This window comes from Pollicipes pollicipes, unplaced genomic scaffold (assembly GCF_011947565.3).
Source record: "Pollicipes pollicipes isolate AB1234 unplaced genomic scaffold, Ppol_2.1 Scaffold_7261;HRSCAF=8764_pilon_pilon_pilon, whole genome shotgun sequence".
In the NCBI taxonomy this organism is placed as follows: domain Eukaryota; kingdom Metazoa; phylum Arthropoda; class Thecostraca; order Pollicipedomorpha; family Pollicipedidae; genus Pollicipes; species Pollicipes pollicipes.
In genome coordinates, this window is record NW_023597054.1 from 28,719,681 (window position 1) to 28,735,763 (window position 16,083).

Sequence of the window (16,083 nt, forward strand, 5' to 3'; positions counted from 1 at the left end):
TTAAAAAAAAAACAAATCGGTCGAGCAGCCGGGCCATAGGAAATACCCTGATTTGTCGCCGATCTGTCGCCGAGTTGAGTGACCAACTAAAAATCTTAGGATATTTTGACACCGGGGTGGACTGAAACCTTGAAATGATACCATGGTGCCGTAGAGTACGACAAAGAGCATTTACGGAAACCTCTTTCGTCGCGGCGCAAAAAGCCGTTATGCAATCCTAAAAAGTCGTCATGCAAGTTTAGGCTCATTTGCGAGCGACATGGGTCAAAATATAATAAAAAGGTGGTATAGAGAAAGAATGAATTGGCCAGCACGCTCATGTAGTTTTCAACACTAAATAATGAATAGTTTTGACGGTAGTGGCTTGTATTCGGCGCCGAATTTTTAAAACTTTGCCCCCTGCTAATTGTATTGCAATTTGCAGCGCAACGGTGCGTTCCACAAACTCGCGATGCACGCTGAAAGCGTAGCCGCTTCAGTTGTGAATCTTAGGAAACAACATTCACGCCTGTACGCACACTGGGTGCCAAGATACAACCCAAAACATAAAAAACCATCAAAAGCAGCCAATTCTATCTTCTCAACACGTATGCACGTGCCGCGTACCACATGGTGCCACAAATTCACACCAGTTCGATAGCCCATTCCATTGCCTGTCCCACTAGGCAACTTTTGTGGCACTGCGACCCTTGGTTATCGAGATATGGCTCCGGTAAGCGAGCCATATCTTTTATCAGCCGTTAAGCTTTAGTAAATAATCCATGCAGTTTTTAGGAATCGGCCTTGGATGTGCATGATGGCCGCCGCAAAAACAACCCATTCGTTGTGAGTCGCCGAACTTGGACGGTCAGCTGGGTACTGACCAAAGGGGCTGTACCTGGAGTTGACCTTGCTTCCCTACACTCCCTGTCTTCCAGACCCAAAGCATTGATCGACTGCCGCCAGATGCCCACCATGAGGCCGCTGCTCTGCCTGCTGCTGTGCGGCTGGTGCGGCGCGGTGCCGCTGGTGTCGTCCTCTAGCGGCCGCCAGGGGGCGCCCCCGGCCGGTCGCCAGGTGGCGCCGAGTCAGCAGATCCTGGGCGAGCTACAGTACCTGTTCCGGCAGGCGGCTGCCGGTCAGCAGCCGCCCGCCGAGTACGGCGCCGCGCGCGAGGAGCTCGATCAGATGCTCGCAGGGCTGGACCAGCTGGCGGCCGTGGTACCGAGCGCACAGCACCAGCCGCCCGTCCAGCCCGCTGCGCCCACAATGACCACAGAGCAGCCTGCAGATAAGCCCATCATAGACCCAGGTATTGTGCACTATGATTCGATTCCATGTACCGCAACCAATGTGCTCCTTACAGATGCAGTTTCGATGCTCGATGCTCGTGACGAAATCTACGTTGGCCAGATATCTCGCAACGGATTTCGCTGAGCGGGCAGTACGCCACTTGATAATGTGTTGAATGTAGGATCAGGTCGAGCTACACACTAAACGTGTGGATCAAAATCTATGTTTCACTCACCTCGCCGACCTTGCCGTTAGTTGATTTACGCACGTTTCGAATGTTGTAAACCACTCGCCCAATAAATCGGTCATGACACCAGCAGGGGACGTGACGCATCTAAAAATGGATTGATCACATATGCAACTGGAATGGTCGCGGCTCATTAGCACACGCCGTGTGTGGTCCGCACCGTGTAGCGATGCGCAACGACAGTCGCAGCTCGAGGTTTGCGCGTCGCGCACGTGTGCAAGTCAGCTGAGCGTCGGGTCCACGCGCCGCAGGACTGTTCGTGATCCAGGGTGTGCAGACCTGCGGCGCCGGTGCCGGCTACTGCGTGCTCGGCTACAACTGCTCTTCCGACAACGACTTCGAGGACGATGCGAGCGGCCACTGCCACGGCTTGCGCACCGCCTTCACTCCGTCCGTCGAGTTCTCCTGCTGTCGCTTCGACGCGGAGCGCCGGCGCACGGCGACGCCGCGGCCCCACGCCCACCACGACAGAGGGCACCACCTTCGATGACGGTCTGGTCGACTCGATCGTCAACTTCGGCGACGAGATGCCGGAGGAGCCGCATGGCGAGAACAGCCAGATCGTCGACATCGTAGCCATCATCACGGACAGCACGGGCATTGTGGACATCGTGACGCGGCCTTACACGGGTCCCTGGCCGCCGAGCGAGGAGCAGGGTGGTGGCGCCGTTACGCTTCCGTTCGCTAAGCCGGGCGAGACGTTCGAGCCCGGCTCTATGGTCGGCCTCGGCCAGAACAACGTGAACCTGGGCACGACGTCGCTGCCGCCGGCGCCAGACGCATTCCAAGCGGGTGACCTGCCGCCGCCGGAGGAGGAGGCCTCGCTGCCGGCCGGCGCAGACGTGCTGCTCACCACGGCCGCCACCACGCCGGCCAGCGTGGCGACGAGCACGCCGCCAGGTGAGCCGAGTACGGCCGCGGCCGAGCCGCCGCCGCAGCAGCTGGGTCCGCTGGCCAACGTGCCCGTCATGGACCAGAACCTGGACTACATCGGCGACGTCGACTACGACCAGCACCTGCTGCCGGCGCTGATGCCAATCCGGCCCGGCACCAAAGCCGGCGGCGTGGAGGCGACGCTGGAGGGCAGCGGCGACGCGCCCGCGCCCGGCGACGACCTGCTGCCGCTGGCGGCTGACGTCGCCATCGAGGGCTCCGGCTCCGGGGCAGAGGCGGAGGCGGAGGCGGAAGCGATGCACGAGCAGGCGCCCGAGGAGTCGACCCCGGCACCGCAGATTCCGGCGGATGCAGTCACGGCAGAGCGCCCCGCAGGCGCCGTGACAGCCACGCCAGAGGAGGACGCCGCGCAGACCGGCGGTGCCTCGGGCTCCGGCGCTTCTGCGGAACGGCCCCCATCGACACAGCCCGCCGCGGAACTGGAGGAGTTCAAAGCCGGGAGTGCCCAGGAGGCAGAGCTGAAGGCGCCGCCGCAGAACGCGCACGGCTCTGTGGCGCTGAGCGCGGCCATGGGCAGCCTCTCCACGTCCGTCCGCCCGCCAGTCTGCGGCATGATGGGCTCGTCACTCGCCAGTCTGCTGGCGCGCAGTCGATACGTGAGTATCAGGGGAGGCCTGGCGACGGCTCCGCCAACGGCTCAGCATCGCCTGATGCCATGGATTGGACTCATGTATACTGTCATATTGCTTATCATACGCTTCATGGCATGTACTTTCTTTAATGCCAAAAAACCTATTTAATGACACCTGTAGCAACAAGATGTCATTGCCTGTTGGTTGCAAGATTTCGAGTTCGAAGGTCACCCAGTTGTGGTTCAGTTTCCCTTGCTGAAATCTGATCGCGCCCGCAGTGCGTCGTACTAAAACTGTCACGTCATCTCCCATACAGCAGTAACATCCCAAGGATGGCTCAAATCGACCGTGAATCCTTCTTATCGCATCAGAAGCATCCCAGTGCAAAGCACATGCGTAACCCCAGTAACCCCAGTAACCCCGCTGCCGCAACCCCAGGTCCAGCCATGGGCCTGTCGCTACGTACGTGGCGCGGATGTGGTCGAGCCCCGCCGACTGACGCTCCGTGCGACCGGCAGCGCCACCGCGGCGCCGACAGCGGCGCACCGCGGCTCGGCGGCGAGGTGACCAGCACGGTGGTCTGGTGCTGGATGGCGGCCGTCCTGCGGCGCACGCACGACCCCGACCAGCCGTACCGCTTCGTGTGCGCCGGCTCGCTGGTGGAGCGCGACCTGGTACTAACCACGGCCAGCTGCGCCTCCAGGTGCGGTGAGATGTGGCGTGTCACTGTGGCGCCGCCGGCTGTTGGCTCGGGCGCAGGTGTGAGGCCTGTGTTTGTCACTGTCTCTCAATGTGCTCTTTGTTGGCACCGTCAGCATCAACTCGTTCCCTACAGCCGGTATACAAGGCTGATACATTGTGTCTGATTAGGAAATGGAATGTTGAAGTTTGCGAACTTAAGGGGACGTAGCGAACGTGCAAAAGCTGTATTGCAGCCCATAGTATGTTTCAGATGGACGGGCCTGGTCCATGAGTGGGGAGTGGCGAGTTTGAGAATTTTTATTGATGGCACTATGTATTCCTGCGGACAGGCTGTTCAAGGAACCACTGCGGGACTTTGTGGTCCTGCTGGGCGCCTCCAATCTCCGTGTGAGCCTCGAGTTTGGCGTACAACACATGGAGCTGCAGGAGATCATCATTCACGAGGATTATCAGATAGATAGTGATGTTCACTCCAACGACATTGGTAAGCTCAACAGTATCGGATCTCGCTCTTTTTCCCGCTCGCAACTCTTCCTAACCTCATTTCCGAGCTGTCAAACGCTGCAGTGCAACCTTTTGTCAACTGCAGGCCATGGGTTGACTGAGGCGCAGTATGCTCCTCACCGATATAGATTTACTGCAAAGTCATTCGTAGTGTCATTCAAACATGCACATCTGGTGGCGACTGCAAAGTAACCATGTGCGTCCTGGGTGGCTGTGCTTTACAAGAGTAAACCTTGCCTCATGACATCACTGCATCGCCCGTGTCGTCTGACGTCCTCCCAAAGTTCCGTCACCCGGTGTCAGTGTAAGCCCCTCCCTCAGGTGCCTACATCGCCCGTGTCGTCCGACATCCTCCCAAAGTTCCGTCACCCGGTGCCACTGTAAGCCCACATCAAGTGCCTACATCACCCGTGTCGTCCGACATCCTCTCACAGCTCCGTCACCAGGTGCCACTGTAAGCACCTCCCTCAGATGCCTACACCGCCCCTGTCGCCTGTCATCCTTCCACAGCTCCGTCACCCGGTGCCACTGTAAGCACCTCCCTCAAATGCCTACACCGCCCCTGTCGCCTGTCATGGCCACTGAGCGCGCGTCCGCGCCTGTCCGCAGGCCTGCTGAAGCTGTCGCGGCCGGCGACCCTGGATCGGACCGTGTGCCTGCTCTGCCTGCCGCCCGAGGGCATGGAGCTGACGGCTCGCCAGAGCTGCTCGGTCACTGGCTACGGCCTGGCCGAGGCCCAGGAGGTGACGGCGGACGCCGAGCAAGGTACGCGTGTTCTCCTGAGCCCAGCGCAGCCCGCTGCCGGCTGGTGACCCGGCGCACCGATGTGACGCACACTGGGTCATACTGTTTGCCGAACCGCGCCGGACGAAAGGACTCCTGCGGTTTCCACTAAATCTCTGTTCTCCTGCCAGTCAATTGTTTACGCATGGATGAGCTAATCTGTTTGTTTATTATTGATGTGGTTTGATTATTTATGTGATAAAATGAAGCCAAAAATAAGATGACGCTGTAATTACTACATTTCAATCAGACCGCTTGTTTATAAGTTTTCACCCCACTCTGAAGACTGTGTATGCTAAGCCATGTGTTATTAACCTCTGCTTTGGTCGCGTAAGGGCATGATTTCGCTATGGTTTATTTATCGGATATAACTGTTGACGTCACCAATCGTCTACGACGCAATTCGCAAACTTAATTGTTGATTAAGACTAAACAGTAAGCCTCTGCAAACACAAGTTGGGAAAGATAAACTAAATAGTCATGAGCTTCTTGTTACTGCATTGCTCTGTGCGTGCAAGCTGCGAAATCTATTGGGATACTTAATGCCTTCAGTAATAACAAATGCAGATCGGGGTATACGGCTTCCGCTTGCTCCCAGACCAGGACTGACTTAAGCCTATGCTGCCCCCGCTAGTGCTGTGCCGGTGGGGTCTCCCAGCGTCACCGGCTGTGTCAGACCTCACGGCCTCCGCCTCTCGCCCCACCAACCCGCTGGAACCGCCCCTGACCCGAGCGTCGGCCGCGCCGCAGACTCGCCTCTAGAGACGCCCGGGGTGCTGCGACAGACCTCGATGCCGGTGCTGCCACGCGCCGAGTGTGGCGCCGTGCAGCGACTGGCGCTGCGCCGACCGGCGCTGGACGACCGCGACTTCCTCTGCGCCGGCGGCCAGCGCTCGGCCGACGCCTGCTACGTGAGTGGGGGGAGGCGGAGCGGGTCCCTGAGTCTCACCGGGGGGGGGGGGAGTCCCCGGGTCTCACCGGGGGAGGGACCGCGAGGGTCCCCGGGCCTCACCGGGGAAGGGGGCGGAGAGGGTCCCTGGGTCTCACAGGAGGGGGAGGCGGAACGGGTCCCCGGGGCTCGCCGGGGGGGGGGGGGGGAGGAGAGGAGCTCGCTAAGGGGCCGCAGGGGCATGCTGACTGATCCCAGGAGTCCCCTAAGAGACCTGGGACTTACTGATTAGACGGAGCCATCCGAGAGGCACAGGCGTTCACTGCAAGGAGAAGCCTCCCGAGGAACCGCCGAGGGAAGAGCTGTCTCCGGGACCAGCTGAGGGGCACCGGGGTTCACTGACGGGAGAGGCCTCCCAAGGAACCGCCGAGGGAAGAGGTACCTCCGGACCAGCTGAGGGGCACCGGGGTTCACTGACAGGAGAGGCCTCCCAAGGAACCGCCGAGGGAAGAGGTACCTCCGGACCAGCTCAGAGGCACTGGGGTTCACTGACGGGAGAGGCCTCCTAAGGAACCGCCGAGGGAAGAGGTACCTCCGGACCAGCTGAGGAGCACCGGGGTTCACTGACAGGAGAGGCCTCCTAAGGAACCGCCGAGGGAAGAGGTACCTCCGGACCAGCTGAGGGGCACCGGGGTTCACTGACAGGAGAGGCCTCCTAATGAACCGCCGAGGGAAGAGGTACCTCCGGACCAGCTGAGGGGCACCGGGGTTCACTGACGGGAGAGGCCTCCTAAGGAACCGCCGAGGGAAGAGGTACCTCCGGACCAGCTGAGGAGCACCGGGGTTCACTGACAGGAGAGGCCTCCTAAGGAACCGCCGAGGGAAGAGGTACCTCCGGACCAGCTGAGAGGCACTGGGGTTCACTGACGGGAGAGGCCTCCTAAGGAACCGCCGAGGGAAGAGGTACCTCCGGACCAGCTGAGAGGCACTGGGGTTCACTGACAGGAGAGGCCTCCTAATGAACCGCCGAGGGAAGAGGGACCTCCGGGACGACCAGCTGAGGAACATTGGAGTTCACTGACAGGAGAGGGGGTCCCGGTGATCCGCGGACGGCACAGATATCACAGCAGTCTTCACGCTTTTCAGGGGCCTCCAGTCCGCGCGCGAGTTCCGAGTTTATCAAACAGCACATGACACTACAGGAGAGCATCCCTCACGGGAACTATCACGAGCCGGTCATTGGTCACGATGCGACGGCCTGCAAGGGAGATCTAGCCCACGACTCAGCCGACGCGGCTGCCGAGCAACAGGCGGCAGTAACGGAGACACGCACACGGCGACGGCTATAGCTGACGTCCAAAGATGCTTGTCCGGGCGCTGTAAGATATTGTTCTTCGATCTCGTGAGCCGTTGGTCGACATTGGTCTCAGAGGCTGGTTGACTCGATGAGGGCTCACAGGGGCTCACTGAAAGGAAAGAAGCAAGGTCACGCTTGAGGTTTGTCGCGCAGGGTTATGTAAATAGTGTTGCAAATGGCCGCGTGGTAGTGGTTATGTTAACAGTCGAACTGCATTCGGATTGTGTTGATTTCATGCAAGCTGGACACATGGTCCGTGTCGGTGAGCGACCTGGACCTCTGACCTCGCTGGGGTTGACGGGGTCACAGGGGTCAGACTTGGTGGGTTTTCAGGGTCACAGGGCAGAACGCGACCGGGATCATCCCAACTGACCCTCATAAGTTGATGATATGAGTTGTACAGTTTAATAACAGCTAAAGACAATGTATTGTAACATTCCATGGAACTGACGTGATGGGGTCGTCTTGTCTGTTCGGGCCGCTAGCCTCTTCTGCTGTGCTTGGGGCCTGCCGTCGGTGCCAGCATGGCCGAATTACCTCTGCTTTACGGCATGGCCGAATTACCGCTGGTTTACGACACGCTAAATTGCGCTAATTTGTGGCAAGGTTTCCCATGTAAATTCAGTTATAATTGTCACTCTCGTTCCTATACAGGCCTCTCAGATTAGCGCGTCACTTCGACCTGAAAAAAATGCTTCATCTTAATCATTGTCTCGTAGTGATGCGACTTTTACGGATTTTGTGTGACAACAGGTCGTTAACAGCTTGTTAATATTTTGTTGATAATAATACAAATATGTCACTAACAGATTTTGTATATTTGCAAGTAGTACGAGGTCTGATGCAACAATCAGCCAATCCCTGGGCAAGGTGGCTTGGCTGGCTGATGATTCTATTCATGTAATACGGTTCATCGATTGCGCTCCGGCCTTAAGAATGGCGATTGGCTCTTTGTGAACGTTGGCTATAACCGCCGGTGTGTGGGTGTTCGGGCGCTGCCGCTGCTTACGGTACGACAAACGCTTCGGCTGAGTCGGACACACACACACACACACACACACACACATGCGCGCGCGCGCGCACCCTTTATATGATACAAGCCGATTTATCAGCCACCTGCACCGTGCCGGCCTGACCTCTCGAGGCCGGTCGATTGACGTGCCCGGTGTTTCAGATCGCACGTGACGGCGGTAGTCCACTGGCCTGCATGGCCGCCTCCGGTCGTTACTACCTGTACGGCGTCGTCTCATGGGCCGCCGACTGCGACGACGACGCCGAGCCGCAGATGTACACCAGCGTTGCCAACTACTTCACCTGGATCCGACGCAACTACGAGCGCATGACGATGAAGTTCAGCCTGCGCTCGGACGCCAGATGAAGCGGCACGTACCGGCGCCGATGCTCGAGGGTGGCCGCGCTGTTCGGGTCCATGGGCACAGGTGGGGTGGAGCTGGCCCGCGGGCGGGGACGGGGACAGTGAGGCGCACGCTTCCCTCCCGCTGCACAGCCGGGCCGAGCAATAGACCGATCCGAAAAGGCTGAGAACGTCGTCCGTGAGCGCGCGTGGCCGTGAGGGTTCGACCCGACACCGAGAGCGCCTCGCCGGGCTTCCTCCCGCGCTGCAGTGATCGTCGTCCGGGGCCGGAAGGCGCGGCCAATCACAGCTCACAGCAGCGGCGACCGGTACACGGGGTGACCAGTCTGCCCGCGGCTCGCACTCCAGCGCTAGAGCATGCAGCGGCTCTGGCAGCCGGCCAGCGGCGCGCGCCGCCGCCGCTGCGGCGCCCGAGCGGCCGCCCGCGCGCGTGGTCCCGGGTCCCACGGCAGCGGCTCGGACCGTTCGTCCCCGCCAGGCAGTGAGCGTGATGTCGCGATTGCTGGTGGTTCCGGGGCATTATGTCCGTCGGCATTAGCGCGCCTGCCAAAGACGCCGCGGTCGATCGATCGCCATGTGTTGTAGGCTAACAAGCTCATTGTTAAGCGACGTCAGTTTTTAGCGTTATTTGTGGCTGATCGCTGCAACCTTCCTTCCTTTCCGCTCATTCGAAATAAAAAATACCTCGATGCGGAAAACGTACGCTATGATGCTGGAAAGCTCAAGGCTCAACGCATTCCGCGACTGGTTAAATTACTGAGCGCTGGCCCAGACACACAGTCAGAACCCTCCAAATGTATTCACAACATCAGGGCACATACATGCACATCCCGTCAACGCCCAACGATCGCCATGGCACAAGCCAGTGATGTAAAAGCCGCCGGCAACATAACGCACGCGCGCGGGCTGCCAGCACGCGGGCCGGCCCGGCGAGTGTTGCGCCGATTATCATAAATAGTAAAATAGCTGGGGACAGAAAATACCGCACAAAATAGAGGCTCTGCGAGCCACGTCGCATCAGATCTGAGCGTGTCCACACTTATTGTACATAAAAGTCAATGGTGTCGGCGCCAACAACAGCCGCGTTCACCTCAACAACAACAAATCCCGCACAGCGCGCCTTGAACTCATACAACATGATTAACGACAGCTGATTGTCCCTCCCCCTCTATACACACAACATGGCGTCCCGCGGTGAGCGAGCGCCGGCACCAAGCTCTGCACGCGGCGGGGCGGGGCGGGGCGGGGCGGGGGCGGCGAGCCGGTGAGCGTGGCGTGGTCCCTCTGGCAGCGTCGGTCGCCGGCCGGCCGACTCAGCCCGAGCAGTCATCCGCATGACTGTCCCACGCTGCCACCTGCCGGCGGAGGCCGGGGCGTCAGACGGCCGGCACGGCAGGCCGCAGCGCGCGCCGGCGCGGCCCAACGGCAGAGCTCCCACCGGTGCCAGCGCCCGGAACGAGATACATCACAGTCGACACGGCCCTGCAAAACATCATGACCCCGCTTCCGCCGAGAGGCGCACAGTCGACGCCTAAAACGAGAAAACCCCGCCAGCAGTTTCCGGATCACCCAGCACCCGACACAGCCGGTGAGCAGCGCCACTAGAGTCCTTCCTGCCGTGGCCAGCCCCGAGACCAAACTGCGTACCTGACACTCGCGGGAGCAATACCACTGATTGCCGCAGCCGGCGCACACAAACTGCGCCGGCCGTATGCGGCAGCCCTGGCAGAGCGGCACGTCTTCAGCCGCCGCCGGCGGCGGCGGCGGCGGCAGCGGCGGGGCGGAGGTCCGCAGCGGCTGCTGCTGCGACGCTGCCGCCGGCGACGGTGCCGGCGCGGAAACTCGCGGCCCAGCCGCCGCAGGCCGGACCAACATCTGTGGCTGCTGGAACACGGCGGCCGTCAGCTGCGAGAGCGGCCGCAGCTGTCGACATCAGGCGTACTCAGACACTGCAGCTGACATCAGGCGTAGTCAGACACTGCAACCGTCGGCATCAGGAGTACTCAGGCCTTGCAGCTGACATCAGGCGTACTCAGACACGCGCCCGCGACGACCAGCACCGCCGGCCGGACGTCGGGTACGGCACACGTGAGACGCGGCGGCACGGACGGATTCGAGGCGGACGCAGAAGTCGGGCCACGGAGCAACTGTAAACGAACATGACGGCCAGCCTACCTGGCCGCTACAACTAAGCACACCCGCCAGGGAAGAGGCGGTCAGACAAGAGCACACCGGTCCGGGAGCATGACAAGAGAAAAGCAGCAAACCAGGTGAATCACCAAAACAGGGGGGAACAACGCATTTAGAGTAAAGCACAAGTAACGAAGCACACCACACCTAAAACGGGGCACAAAACAAGTTCAGAACACCCACGCAGACGCATCACGTACAAGGAACACGCACACTCATGGCGGGCTACAGCACCGGGCGCCCAACACGGATCACCGCGAACAGGTCACAAGGCATTATAGGGGCTCGATGGGTGACGTCACTATCACCATAATGTCCGAACAACCCAGCCTGGTCTGAAGCTGGCTCTCTTTCAAGACAAGTAAGCAAGACATCCCCATGCAAAACGAATTTCAAATCTAGAAACATCGACCCGCTATGCGTTTTACCGCCAACCTGAACAGCGGACCACCTGAACTGCAGTCCGGAGAGCATCCCCTGGCCAGCCAATCATCCGGCCGCAGCTCCCCGCGTCTCCCGCGCAGCACCACCCCGCAAATCACCTTCAGCATCTCGTTGAGCATAGCAGGCTCCCCCTGCTTCATCTTGGACTCCATGAGCAGCTTGGCGAGGCTGGACTGTGGCTGTCCGGCCGCGGCCGCGTCCGAAGCGCCGGGCGGCTGCTGCGGCGGCGGCGGTGGCGCACCCACGTGGTGGATCGTCACCTCGCCCGCCGAGCTGGGCGCCGACGCCACGCCGGGCGGCTTGCTCAGTTTGGAGATCTGCGCCAGCATCTCGCGGTACTGCGGGTCCTGCGGCACGGCCCCTAGCTCCGCCGGCGGCCGGCGCCGGAAAAGGGCGGCGTCAGGCGGCGCGCATCCCCCCGCGTGGTGCCGCTCGATCAGGTGTTGCACGCTGATGGTCGGCCCCTGCGGGCCCATGCCGGTGCGAACGCCGCCACCGCTAAATTGCGGCACCAGCGCTGGGCGGATGGGCCGCAGGCCCAGGCCCGGCTGCGGCGCCAGCGCCGCCCGCTGCTGCTGCTGCTGCTGCTGCTGTTGTTGCTGCTGCTGCTGCTGCTGTTGTTGTTGCTGCTGCTGTTGCTGTTGTTGCTGCTGCTGTTGCTGTTGCTGTTGCTGCTGCTGTTGCTGTCGTTGCTGCTGTTGTTGCTGCTGTTGCTGTTGCTGCTGCTGCTGCTTTTGCTGCTGCAGCTGGGCCTGCGCCAGTGTCAGGCTGACAGACGAGATGGGCGTGGCGGCCGGCACGGCGACGGCGGCGGCGGCAACGGCGGCGGAGGCGGCTGGCGAGGCGGAAGGCGCGCGGTGCGCCTGCCCCGACGCCTCATCACTTTGCTGCATCAGCAGCACTTCTCGCTTACGCCGAAGCCGCTGGAACGTCTCCTCCTTGGCCTTGCGCAGCTTGAGCAGGTTGTCCCACTCCTTCTCCTTCTGGCGGGCCAGCAGGTCGATGGCCTTGACCTCCCGCTTCAGCTTGTGCAGCGACGCCTCGATGAGCTCAACAGTGCGAAGGCAGCTGAGGTCGGGCGTGAGAGGCGTGGCGCGCTCGCTCGACTCCAGACGCGCCTTCTTAGCCGTGCCCTCGTCCGCCACCTCGCTGCTTCGCTTGCGGATAACGGCCACGTGGCCGGACGGCGGCGGCTGCGGCGGCGTCGAGGGTGGCGAGCCGTCGAGCCGAGGAGGCTCCGCCTCGGCGGCGCCGGCCGCTGGCGAAACGCGGCCGTTCTCCACCGGTGCGGCCGTGTCCACGGCTACCGAGAACACAGACAGGTGTGTGTAGGTAACACAGGGGGGCGGAGCCGACCGACAAGCGCCAGTCCCGGCGACCATCGACCTCGGTTACCCAGCCGATTTCGGGTGTCCGGTCAGCCGGGCGCGAGTGTCTGGTATGGACGCCACGTCACCGCTCGCAACGTGCAACGCGGGAGACTTGCAAACAACGCACTGAACATGGAGGGACCAGCCGCCAAATACTTCCGAAAGCATCATAAAACTTAGGAAGCTTTAGGCTATTCATTTTCCTGATCCATTCATTCACCGTGAGTTCGTGACACTACTATGCACAAATCAAGTAGATTTCACTTTAATCTCTGTACGAAAATCTTTCCCGCTCCACTCTGTTTATTTACAAACAAATTCATAGCCTCATTGAGACTATGAAATATACAAAAAAGAAAGGTTATTTGGGATCTCTGTACATATTGTTATAAAATAAATGTTCATTCACTGAAGACCCATTCATATGCAAGCTACACAAGTGTCAAATGATTGGAATAAAGCTCGAGTGATTTCATGATTTTTCTTTTGGGGGGGGGGGGGCAAACTATGGCATTCAGAAGCAAATTATAACATTTGCACAGTATTAATAAAGGGAGCCCCAGTAATGGTCCAGGTATCAATAACAAGTGACATTCTAAGATTGTTGTCAGACTGAGCACTCAAAATTTGAAGGTGATGAACCACTTAACTGGTGAAAATAATATTTACCTACAATTGAAATAAATATGTTCCATTAGGAGCCAACAAAAAAGTACAACTGACCATTCAAGACCTTAGAATTAACACCAGTTAGATTTTCAATTCAAAAGCAGGAAATTTAACACCATGGACCACAATGCTCTTCAAGTCAGCAGGGGTTCTAGGAATGTCCTGGTGTCAGTGGACTGTTACATAACTGGTGGACATAGGACTGTTGAAACACCATGAGCTGTGGTGAAGTCTGTGGGAGTCAGCAGTCTGATGGGTCCTGGAGGCCCAGGGCACCAGCATGATCAAAGTGTGACACACAACCATCACATTACCTCCATGCTTGAAAACCTCAGAGCACCAATCTTGTCAAAAATATTTATTTGTCCAACAACACAAATATCAGCATACCAACCATGATATGCTCTATGATAAACATGATAATCTAACAAACATATCTATAACAAAGGCAAACTGCATTATTCAATTTAAAAACACAAAAGTCTGTGACAAGGTGATGCATGGATCACATTCAAGATGCAGAAATTAGCCAGCTATGCCAAAAAATTAAGGGTGAAAGTGGAAGCTGACTTGGAAAGGAATGAATGCATATCCAGAATTTATAGAGCTTGCAATGAAAACTCACCAGTATCCATATCCTGGGATGCATCATGTTTGTTTTCTGTTGGGATGCTTTCATCCTTGGAAGTTTTTGTCACCTTCTCACTGCCTTCCTCACTGTCACCAATACTGTCTGAATGCCCATTCTGCTTCAATTCAACTGCAACAGCTCCATCTTCTCCAGTGCCAGCAGTCATCATGGTACTGTAACAAGAAGACGGCTGTGTAAATTGTAGTACTATATGTGTATCATACAAAGTCATGCAAATGCAGAACTGTTCAATGGAGCTCACTTGGCTATTGATACTGTTCCTGCAGGAAGATAGCTCAGCAATGAAGTACTATCAGGTTATAATGTATGCAGAACATTTTAATGGCCATGAGAGCATTATAATGGCCATAACACTCTTATGTCATTTCAAAGCTCAACAGTCATAATTGCTGCTCTGGTCCTACCCTTCTCATGTGATGTGACTACACATGACTGATGACTCTCATGCTCATGTCACTCATGTTGGGTAGTTCTAAATGATGTGATTATCAGCGGGGCTTCAAAACACACTTGCTGCGGAGGCTACACAGCATTGTTCAGCTCTCTCATTGGCAGAAAGGATGGCACCACTGTGAAGCAAACCCCAAGGTACTTCCAAACCATGAAGGAGAAATCTTAGGAACTAAAACTATAATGTGGCATTACTGGTAGATTCCAAGCTTTTTCAAGATCTGTCAGCACTTGATCATCTCCATAGCACAACAATGCCTCTTAAGGACACTTGCCAAAAAGATGATGTTAGTTAAAAACTACTCTGTGAATGATTTTCACAGCACACAGGCAAAACCGCCTGACGAACTTAGCTCCAGCACTTGATAACAGGATATTCTTGTGCTTATAATGAACCTGATTATCTGGAAGATAAATATTCCAGCACTCTTGACAAACTGCCTGGTGAGCCTGAGGCCACCAACAGCAGATTATTTTCTGCAGTTGATTTCTCCCACAGAAAGTTCCAATACATATGTTATGCTAGCTTGCAGCCTCTCTTACAACTTGTAGTGCTTGACACATTTTGTGACATATAACATCAACAACACATAGTTATGAATATTCACAAGTTGGTATTGATGTAACTTGGCTACCTCCTAATCTAGTATTGGATTCTGCTATGTCACATCAGCAACATAACTCTCACATTCTAGTACTTTTTAATTGATCACATATATGCTAAAACATCAAGGACAGGCACGCCATGTCAATAAATGACTGGGCTGACAGGGAGCACATCAAGGTTGATCTAGGATACCAATGCAGTGTTCATTCATAATATTCAGTGCATGCCAGACATGGACATGATGGCATCCATGCCATTATCTACAAATCATGTCTATCTACTGTGAGCATACTGTAAATACTGATTGAAAATACTAATCCACCTTCAGGCCATGTGACCTACCACTGAAAAGGCTAAAAATGGGCACCAAATATTGGTCACACCTGTATGTGCACTTGTCACAGCTACAACACCACATAAATATAACTTCAGGCCCTCCAAGAATCATGAAAGCCAGATGTCAATTTTACATGTGCAGCAAACAACACGGGAAGAAGGTTATCTGATCACGAAAATGAACATGAATTTCCACTCACAGGAACAAACATCACGTTATTTTTTTACACCTATCGCACTAACCGGCAGCCATATCCCGGATTATGCTCAACTCGAGAACCACCAACGTCGCCACGCGTCATAAACGCCCAACAATTCTCCAGCACATGAACACAAGCTGTGTACCACCAACCAAATAAAATGGGGTCAGAGCTGAATGAAAAACGCTCTGGACTCCATAATCAACACCGCATGGTCTGCCCTACCACCGAAAAGGACGACAGCCGGCCACCAGGCATTCCCGTCACCCAACGCACCTGCCATGCCCAACGACCGTGAGAGCACCGCATGTGTTGCCAGATAGAGTCGTTGGTCACGTTTCGTTACCAGATAGACAAAACTTTGGCGGTCAAAAAGGATTAAGGCGCCGGTGCTCAATGCCAAGTGGATGATGGCATAAGGCAGGTTTTATGGCCTTGACAAGATGACATTAAAGCAGGTTTAGAGCTGGATACAAAGGCGGGCTCAGTTTTTAGCAAATGAAGACCGCA

The 16,083-nt window shown here is 56.8% G+C and overlaps 2 protein-coding genes across 2 annotated transcripts; one reads left to right on the forward strand and one right to left on the reverse strand.

Moving 5' to 3' along the window:
- The first annotated feature begins 703 nt into the window (after positions 1-703).
- LOC119111273 (serine proteinase stubble) lies at positions 704-9,032 on the forward strand. Its single transcript, XM_037235093.1, has 9 exons — positions 704-712; positions 1,057-1,117; positions 1,771-1,909; positions 1,947-3,069; positions 3,564-3,748; positions 4,077-4,231; positions 4,861-5,016; positions 5,785-5,945; positions 8,455-9,032. The coding sequence occupies exons 1-9, from the start codon at positions 704-706 to the stop codon at positions 8,656-8,658; spliced, it is 2,193 nt and encodes a 730-aa protein (XP_037090988.1). The 3' UTR covers positions 8,659-9,032.
- A 403-nt stretch (positions 9,033-9,435) lies between these two features.
- Positions 9,436-15,790, reverse strand: LOC119111274 (putative uncharacterized protein DDB_G0274435). The gene is made up of 7 exons (XM_037235094.1): positions 15,617-15,790; positions 13,954-14,132; positions 11,970-12,592; positions 11,535-11,636; positions 11,388-11,468; positions 10,303-10,431; positions 9,436-10,010 (listed from the first exon to the last, which is right to left on the reverse strand). Exons 1-7 carry the CDS (start codon positions 15,673-15,675, stop codon positions 9,969-9,971), a joined length of 1,215 nt encoding a protein of 404 aa, XP_037090989.1. The 5' UTR covers positions 15,676-15,790; the 3' UTR covers positions 9,436-9,968.
- Positions 15,791-16,083: the final 293 nt, after the last annotated feature.